The 9,772-nt window shown below is 51.5% G+C and overlaps 1 protein-coding gene across 7 annotated transcripts in view; it reads right to left on the bottom strand.

Moving 5' to 3' along the window:
• Positions 1-4,021: 4,021 nt before the first annotated feature.
• GRAP2 (GRB2 related adaptor protein 2) overlaps positions 4,022-9,772 on the bottom strand; it is a 68,151-nt gene continuing 62,400 nt past the window's right edge. For all 7 annotated transcript variants that reach the window (XM_086402937.1, XM_086402940.1, XM_086402941.1 and 4 more), the window contains 3 exons: positions 8,588-8,776; positions 6,977-7,099; positions 4,022-6,339 (listed from right to left, as the gene is read on the bottom strand). In XM_086402937.1, the coding sequence (XP_086259063.1) occupies positions 6,160-6,339; positions 6,977-7,099; positions 8,588-8,776 (492 nt within the window). In that variant the 3' untranslated portion in view covers positions 4,022-6,159. The remainder of the gene's footprint in view (positions 6,340-6,976; positions 7,100-8,587; positions 8,777-9,772) is intronic.

Raw genomic sequence — 9,772 nt, 5'->3', positions numbered from 1 at the left:
AAGAGGAGCCTGGCGAGCTACAGTTCACAGGGTCACAAAGAGTTGGACATGACTGAGCATGCACATGTACACAGACCTCAGCTAAGAGTTCATCTGCCACAACCAAAGAACCCGCATGGCCGCAACAAAGATGGAAGTTCCTGCATGATGCAAGTAAGACCTGGCGCAGTCAAATAAATAGACTAAAAATAAATTTAAAAAGCAACAATTTATTTTAAAGAAAGAAAAGAGATGAAGGAGAAGGTGGCATCACTGTCCCATCTGATGGAAAGACTCTGGTGAGGGACCCTGGACCCAAGCAGTGCCTCTCTGGAGTCCAGGGACAAGGGCTACTCAGAGTTGGGTGCAGGTCATTCTCCACCCCACTCCTTGCCACGTGGATGATGGGGCAGATTTGTTTTCCTGAAGGACTGGGCCATTTCACCAGCAGACAGATGCAATACACAGTGAATCTGCAGCATCAGGGGAGACGTTGTCAGCAGACAATGTCCTGGGCAATTGAAGACGGCCAGAGTAGGAGATACCAGCAGACTGGTGCTTAAACACATGAGAGATACCATCTTCTGTCTTTTGGGCTTCCAGAAGAAGCTGGAGATTTTGAGGGCAGATGGCCAAGAGCCAGGTGGCTCAGTGGTAAAGAACCTGCCAATGCAGGAGACACAGGTTCAATCCCTGGATCAGGAAGATCCCCTGGAGGAGGAAATGGTGACCCACTCCAGTATTCTTGCCTGAAAAAATCTCATGGACAGAGAAGCCCGGCAGGTACAGTCCATGGGGTTGCAAAGAGACACGACTTAAAGAGACTGAGCACGCACACGTGGCCAAGAGCTACTTTAACTCGGGCATCAATGTTAATATCAAGATGCTGGGGCTACAGTGGTTCACAGAACAGAGACGATTCTGCTCGCAAGGAGCTTACCGTCTAATAGGTCATAGTAATCATTCTGGTACCATCTTCTGTGTATGTGCTCCTCAGGAGAAGTACCAGGAACCACGAGATAGTCTAACGGGAAGGATGATGGTAAGGATGATGATTTGTGGTTGTGCCATGTGGCTTGCAGGATCTTAGTTCCCTAACCAGGAATTGAACCCAGGCCCTTGGCAGTGAACTAACCACTAGACTGCCAGGGAAGTCCCGGGAAGGGTTTATTTTAGATTAGGGGTCAGGAAAGGACAATTTGAGAAAGTAACATTTAAACCAAGAGCTGGAGAGGTGTAGGAGTTGAGTCAGGTGAAAAGCAGGGGATATGCATTCCAGGCAGAGAGAATAGCAGGTGTGAAAGATACGAGACAGATCCTTGGCCATCTGGAGGCTGAGAGAAGGCCAGGGGGGCAGGGACATGAAACAAAAGAGGGGAGATGAAACAGAGGAGGCTGGGGAGGGTGAAGGGGGACCAGACCTCACAGAGCTGCGTTAAGACTTTGGATGTAAACCTAAGTGCATTGGGCGGGAAAGTGGTGCCATTAGACTCATGTTTTACAAAGCTGGCTCTGGGATCTGTATAGAGAATGAATTGGGGACAAGGGGCTGTGCAGGGAGAAAAGGGTGGAGGTGAATTCAGTTGCCTAAGGGAGAGATGATGATAGCATTTCCAAGGTGATAGAAGTATTTAAAGACTTGAGGGCAACCCTCGTGGCTCAGTGGTAAAGGATCCGCTTGCCAATGCAGGAGACACAGGTTCAATTCCTGGTCTGGGATGATCCCACATGCTGCGGAGCTGGGGCACCACAACTAAGCCCACGCGCCACAACTATTCAGCCTGTGCTCCAGAGCCTGGGAGCGGCAGTTACTGAGCCCGCCTGCCCTAGAGGCCCATTCTCTACAATGGGAGAGGCCGGGACAGTGAGAAGCCCAGACACTGCAACGAGAGAACAGCACCCCCTCACCACAACTAGAGAAACGCCTGCACAGCCACGAAGACCCAGCACAGCCAACAATACATAGTAAATCAAATACAACAGGTTTTTCTCAGGCTCTTTCCTTGGTATTCCAGGCCAACTTTACACAAAGCAAACGGCAAATATTTGAAGCACGCCAGTCTGCCTCACGTGTGACCTGTTTTGCTTGGACTTAGCGGAGATCTGATGATGTCATAGGGCCAACCCCCTGCCTCCGAGCTGGACCACACCTGACAGGAGCATAAGGCTTTCCTGAGAAAGCTTTCACGATTTCTATAATCTCTGCTTGTGTTTACAGTAATCACTGAGGAAATCTCTGTCTGTGTTTCATCGGAATGCCTTGTGCTCTGATGTTCCTTGATTCTTGATGGAGATGAAGACGCTAAAAGAAGACGTCTGGGCTGCCTAGTGCAAATGGTGTTCTGACAGTTCTGAATCATGTCTGTCTATTCCACAGCCAAAGTGACTTGTTAGCGACAAAGAGAAATGCCTGAGTATCCCTAGAAGAGAGATTTGATTAGATTTTGTAGCTGTTTAGCCCGCTGCCAAGTTCTTTCCCTTTGCTGCTCAAGTGTGGTCCATGGACTCAGCAACATCACCTTGGAGCTTGATGCAGGATTGAGTCAGACTCTGCATTTTACATATTCCCCATGGGGCTTCCCAGGTGATGCTAGTGGTAAAGAACCCACCTGCTAATGCAGGAGACAGACATAAGAGGTGCAGGTTCAGTTCCTGGGTCAGGAGGATCCCCTGAAGGAGGGCATGACAACCCACTCCAATATTCTTCCTGGAGAATCCCATGGATAGAGGAGCCTGGTGGGCTACAATCCATGGGGTCGCAAAGAGCTGGACATGACTGAAGTGACTTAGCAAGCACGCATTGGGTTTTTCCTGGTGGCTCAGTAGTAAAGAATCTGCCTGCCAATGCAGGAGACACGGGTTCTATCCCTGAGTCAGGAAGATCCCTTGGAGAAGGAAATGGCAACCTGCTCCAATATTCTTGCCTGGAGAGTCCCATGAACAGAGGAGCCTGGTGGGCCACAGTCCATGGGTCTCAAAAGACTTAGCGACTAAATGACAATAACCAGGAAATTCATAGGAACGTTGGTTTTGAGAAGTGCTGCCTCAGGTCACCCTAAGGCCATCTAAAAGTGGGTGGGAGGGGGCAGTCACAAGACGCTTAAAATGCTGCGAGCCTCGGCAAGCTTGAGGGAGACCAGACTGGTCCAACAGGAACTGGATTTTCTCTGGAAGTTCCTGGTAGCTCCCAAGTCACCCAGAGTGGTTCAGAGACAATGCTGTTTCCTGGTTGTGTCACTGGTGCGAGGCCCTGCGGGGGACCCGCCCCTGGTGCGGGTGGAGAGAGCTGTCCTGGGTAGAGCTAGAGGGCTCCCCTCCCCCCAGAACGTGGAGAGAGCTTGGTCCCTGTCCGCTTAGTCTGGTCCGCGTTCTCTCTGTGGGTGGTTAGGGTGACTCTGGCCTCCTTCTGAATTGAGCTGTCCAACAAGCAGGAGAAAGGCTCTCTGATCATCTCAGAGAGGTTAAAAGCTCTGGCGGATTAGGGACACAGCTGGGATGCGGGGAGGAAAGAGAGGGTGGGATGCATGGAGAGAGTCACATGGACACATGCATTGCCATGTACAATGGATTGTTATTGTTTAGTCGCTCAGTCATGTCCGACTCTTTGCGGCCCCATGGACTGCAGCACGCCTGGCTTCCCCGTCCTTCACCATCTCCTGGAGCTTGCCCAGATTCATGTCCATTGAGTTGGTGATACCATCCAAAATGGATAGCCAATGGGAATTTGCTGTGTGACTCAGGGAACTCATACCCGGGGCCTGGAGGAGTGGGATGGGGTAGGAGATGGGAGGGATGTTCAAGTGGGAGGGAACATAGGTAACCCTATGGCTGATTCATGTTGATGTTTGGTAGAAACCAACACAATATTGTAAAGCAACTATCCTTCAATTAAAAAATAAATAAATAAAAGCTTTGGTGGAACAGAAGGTCCAGATCCAGGGGTTCTGAAAGCTTTGCCCACACTGTGTGGTCAGCCGTTCCAGGTCAGTGACTCCTGCCCTCTGCCCAAGGGGTATGTGACACAGACACCAGACCCAGCCCAGAAAAACAAGGGCATTGTGTTTTATTAATATGACCGCTCTCCTGAGGAGTTTCAAGGCACAAAACCCAGGCTAGAATCAAGTTGTTTTCCTCTATCTTCCCTGGGACTGGTCTTCCCACAGCATGAGACAAAAGGGACCCAATCTGCAGGCCGCTTATAGCATGAGGTTTGTAAATACTGTAAAATCAAACACTACTTTTGGCTTTTATTTACTGTAACTTGTTCACATCGCTCAGCACTGGAACTTTTATCAGGGCTCCTTGGCCTTTGTTCTTTGGTCCTGCCGTGTCTTCTCTGCCCGGTCCCTCCTGCCCACCAGCCTCGGGTCCCTCCTGCCTGCGCCCTGTCTGCCCCCTGACCCATCACTCCAGTGTCTTCCTCCACCCCTCCAGCCTCTCACGCTGCTCCGGGATCTTTTGAAATGTCTCCACTCCCTCCTCCCTCCCCGCACTTTCATTTCCTAAGGCCGGCTTCCTCACTCTCACTCCCGCCCACCCCCCCCCACCTCTCAGGGCTATTTTTCTCTTCCCTCCCAAGATCCACCACAGAGTTTTTTCATTTCCCCCTTTTCTTTAAAGGCGACAGGAGAACGAGAGATTTCAGAGTCCAAGACAGCCTGCGTTAACATGGACAGTTGACTTTCTGAGTCAGAAACGCTTCTTCAGTGCCTTGGGTGGAGGCTGCCTGGTCCCTCCTCAGAGCAGGACGGGTGGGACGAGGACAGAGCCCCAGGTCCGTCCCTCCTCGCCTCCCAGCCCCATGTTCCCTCACCATCCCTTCCGCCCCAGCCCTTTCCTTCATGTCTCAGGACCCCCGCCACCAACACACACACTGGCCCCCTAGGTGCCCGGGGCAGACAGGTTTGTTCCTGCCTAAGACCCTGGGCGTCCTCCTCCAGCGTCCCTCCCTGCCCCCCAGCCAGCCTGCTCTGTGCTTCACGCCCCTAGGTGAGCCCTGGGAGACAGGAGTCTATTTTGAGGTGAAGGAGAGACAGCAGCAGTGGGGTTCCTTCTCAGGTGCAGCTCGTGGGCTTGGGAGGTGCCAGCAGCGGGCCCACAGTCGGAGGAGCAGGAAGCTCTCTTAAAGCCCCCCGCCACCCAGGGTCACGGCCAATCGGTCCATGAGGCGCTAAACAACATTCTTGAGGGATGGGCGTCTCTCTGTGCCGCTGGGCAAAGCGTCTTCAAAATACAGAAAACCAAGAGGGGAAAGAAACAGAGCCCTGAAGAGACACCCTGGGAACCACGAAACAGTAGTTCTAAAGTCCACCATCTTCAGCTGGGCCTTCTCCAAGCGCCTTACAGAGGCTAAGACGCTGCTTTCTTGGTTGCAGGGGGAAATGGAGGTTACACCCAAGAAAGCCAGTGAGGGATTTGTGAGAAACCCCACCGTTTCCCAACAGTGCTTGGCTCTCAGTGTCTCCGCTTCTTTACGTCAGCCACAGGCGAGAGGATTAGCTGAGGAATGTTCGCTTGAGGGAGCATTGGCCAGGGGGGCCAGCCTTGCCCAGGCTCCGGGACCCCCTGCTGCTCCAGCCCTCCCCTTGCACCCCTTCTGTGCGCCCAGCTCAGATCTGTGCCTTCATCCTCCACCCAGCAGTGCCCACCCTGGCGGGAGAGGAGGTCAGGGGCCCACACACCCACCCTAGGGCGGGGGAGAAGCAGGACATTCAGATAAACTAGAACAAGCCCCGCCAAGCCCAGCCCCGCCCTGCTGTTCCGTGTCCAGCGCCAGATGCGGACCTGCTTAGCTCCTCTCAGCGAGCATTTCTGAGATGAGGAGGGAGCCATGCTGACTTGAGGACAGGAAGCGTTTGGATTTCTTTTCCCTGCCTCCCGCTTCCCAACACCCCCGCTGCCTTCTTTCCGCACACCAGCTGAGGGGAGTAGAAAAATAACTATGAATATAAATCTCCACCTGAGTTCCTTTCACATCGACTAAGTAAGCAACTAACTTGCCAATAAATTACTATTTAAAAATGTGTGGACACATGGGCATATATATGCGTGTGCATATGAACATATACACACGCATATATATATACATGTATGTGTGTGTAGTTCCAAGCTTTTCTTCCTTGCCCCGTCCCTTGCAGTCAGGCAGCTTCAGACAAAAGCCTCCATCCCCTCCAGAGGGCCTCATCGGATCATGGGTGCCACGTAGTTGGCAGGGAAGAGGCCCAGCTTGTTGTGCAGGCGGCCGGTCCACCAGGAGGGGTTGGAGCTGTCCAGGACCTCAACCACCTCTCCGCAACGGAAGCCCAACTCGTCGTCCTCCAGGGCCTCGAAGTCGTACAGCGCCCGGGCCCATCGCACCCGCTGTTGGGGGAAAACACAGAGAGAGGCCCTGCTGAGCCCGGGCTGGCCAAGCTGGGCTCCGAGTCACCAGCACACACACGGAAGACAATCTGCTGGCCCTGTGGTCCAGACAAAGCTCTCCGTGAGCAGCCTGCCCCAAAGGCTGATGGATGGCTCTCCAGAGAGGTCTCAAACCCTGCTGCCACTGAAAGCAGACCTGGGTGCCTAGCCCTGAGCAACCTCTGAGCCTATCCCCCAAGGCCCCAAGGGGATCCTTGAGAGCTGCTCTTCCCTACATCAATAGCCGGTCTTCTTTATTTTCTTCAAGTGACAAACAGCACAGCGTGCCCAGACTAACAGCCCTTGGTGCCAGCACAACCTCATCGGTGATAAAGGCAACAGATCTCCCTCTGCTAGAATGGCAGCCAGGAAATATGAGAACCGGGCAAGGCCCGACAGCCAAACTGAGAACAGCAGGCTGGATGATGCCAGCTGGGATTAGCTCTGCCGGGGAACTCTCGCCCCACCATCACTGGCTGGGTTCCCTCCACCTCTGTGTGAACTCCGTGCTGTGTGAGGCCTCTTCTGGAGGACCAACTGTCTCTCTGCTTGGCCCCTCGGTCTCCTCCACTGAGCCCAGAGAGGGCTGTTCACATACCCCAGCCACTTGGAGTTGCACTGGGTCAGTGTGTCTCCGGTGCATGAGGGCGGCATTCATTTCGGTGCTCATGCCCAGGCCACAGGGCCCATCGTTTATGTCCAGGCTGGCTCCACGGCGTTCCTAGAAACAGACGTGACGGACAGCCATCACCACACCGCTGGAAGCATCCCTCATGGGCTCCCCCAGCGCCTTGCTCTGATGCCATGGACACAGCCAGAGCTCCAAGAATACTTACTACAGAGGACAATAAACCCCAGATAAGGGAGAGAGGGTATAGGGTGACAAACAGACCTTAAGTTGTGAATATGATGCCAGATTTCACTCATTCAACCAAGGAATATTTATCAGGCACCTACCATGTGTCTAGGACTGTCTTAAGCATGGGGATGTGTATCTGGAAAGAGAAGGCCCCTGTCTTCAGAGAACATCAGTTCAGAGGGGGAACCGTATGCATTTCTGTGATGAGTGAGCAGAGAGAACTGTCTGAGTTGGCCTGGTGATCAAGGAAGGCTTCTTAGAGCAGGTGATGCTTGAACTCCGGTTTAAAGAGTAGAATTGACTAGGAAACGGCATTTCAGGCAGAAGGGACAGCAAATAGACTCAAAAGCATGAGAGAAAATGCAGTGAACCGTTCTGATAACTAGAGGAAGTACAACGATGCAGGGATATGTGTTTGCATGGGGAGGGAGCAGGGGAGGAGGCTGGAGAGGCAGATCGGGGCAGCTCACGAAGGACTTTCTGTGCCCTGCTAAGCAATTTAGGGATGTTGTTATCTGGCTACATTGTCCATCTCAGTGAGCCACCTAAAATCCCATCTGGAACAAGGCGGGGGATAAATAAATAAATAAGCAAGGCTCCATTTCTGGCCTTAATCCATTTTTCCTGTAGATCTCTACAGCCAGATGGGTTAAGGGGCACAAAAAGGTATGGAATTGTGCTGATAGGAAAAATGAAGTCATTGTTCACGGAGTCCTCAGGGTGTGTGTGTGTGTGTGTGTGTATGTACGTGATTTTGAGTGTAGGTGTATGTGTATATGTGTGTGTATGTGTGTTTGTATGTGTGTATGGATGTGTGCATGTGTATATGTGTTTATATGTATACACACGTGTGTATGTACATGTGTATGTGTGTGTAGATGTGTGTTTGTATGTATATATGTGTGTGTATGGATGTGTGCACGTGTATAGGTATATGTATGTGTGTATGTATGTGTATGAGTGTATGTGCATGTGTATATGTGTGTGAATGTGTGCATGTGTGTATATGTGTGTTTGTGTATGTGTGTGTATATGTGGTTAAGCAGGGACTCATTTAATTCACAGAGACGTCTTTGCCAAAAGCAGTTTCCATGTTTCTGCCCTCTGAGGACCCAGGATCTTTTCTCTGGGCTCAGTGAGACCAGATGGGACCAGGGTTGGACCGGGACATTCCTCCCCTGACAGACGGTCCTGGGGCCACAACTGGCCCCCAACATTTATTTGTTTCAGTTGTCTCCGGCACTGTGGGGTTTTTCACATGATGAGTGGCAGTGGGGACAAGGCTGCTGAAGCCTGGGGGGAGAGCAGGTCCTCCTCACTCCCTGTGCCCACTTTATCCTTCCCAGGTACCTGATTAAAATGATGCTGTGGCATGTACCGCTGCTGCGCCGGCAGTGGGGCCGGGGGATACTGCGAAGGAGGGAGCAGGGGGTGATCCGACGGCTTCCTGTTCATCGAAGGCCGGATTTCTTCTCCCACAGCCCCGCTCAGGGGATGGCCTCCCTGGGACCGCCGGTCCAGGCTGTTGCCCCGCTGACCCTGGGAGAGAACAGAGATGACACAGATCCATCCTCCTCCCACCTCTCCTGGCCCGACCCAGCCCTTCCAGCAACTGTTCCGAGACTTAGCTCCTGACAGCTCCAAAGCTGATGGGGGTGGGAGCAGCTTAGAGAAAATCAATGGTTCAGATCATCATGTTTTCACAGTGGCTTGTGCATTCTCAGATTCTCCTGCTTTGGGAGTTTGGGTCTCTGGTTCATTCACTTTCCACCTGGTACCCATCTCGTCCCTTCCTCGTGGGCTTGTTTTTCTGTGTAATCAAGCTTAAATATTCCATTTTACTGACACAATGCCACCCCTCCTTATCGCATGTTGCCACACCGCTGGACATCCTATCCTCCTGATAAGCTCTGCTATTGACTTTGCATGATTTTGAACTGTCATTTATAGCCTGGTGATAAAGACCCAAACAGCAACGCTCTCACAGCACCATGGAAACCAGGCCTGCTGCTGGGCATGTAGGGAAAAAAACAAGACCTTTCTCCTGAATGCTACCACAACCTCATGACTCAGAGACACTTTCTTGTTATTTTTATTTAACAAACAATTACACAGAGCCCTGGGCTTAGCATATGCCAGGCACTGTTCTAAGCACTTGGCAAAATGAACTCATTAAATCCAGTTTAGTGCAGTTTTATGTTTCCTCTCTCATCTCTGCGTGCACATCTTAGTAAATGAGTATCTCTGTCCATTTCCTGGTTGAAAGAATTCACAAGGTCCGTATTAACCTTTGTTTTCCTTTTTGAACTTTTGTGTACATTTGGGAACACCCTTTTCTCTTTTGATTGTAACTTCTCAGGCTTAAAGTCAACCTGTTACTTGAAAGGGATGGTTTTCTTTACTTCTCCAAAGCACATGTTGCTTTGAAAAGTCTCAATGCCTTTTCAGATAACCTGTCTGTGGGATTTCAACTTTTCCACTCAGTGCTGGTTCCTATAATACCCGTCTCCTATAACCATGATATTTCCTTTGAAA

This window comes from Bos grunniens, chromosome 5, assembly GCF_055505025.1.
Source record: "Bos grunniens cultivar Pamir isolate PY7600 chromosome 5, Bosgru_T2T1.0, whole genome shotgun sequence".
Taxonomy (NCBI): domain Eukaryota; kingdom Metazoa; phylum Chordata; class Mammalia; order Artiodactyla; family Bovidae; genus Bos; species Bos grunniens.
Note: the sequence above shows the minus strand (reverse complement) of the source record. Positions and strands in the feature narration are given on the sequence as shown.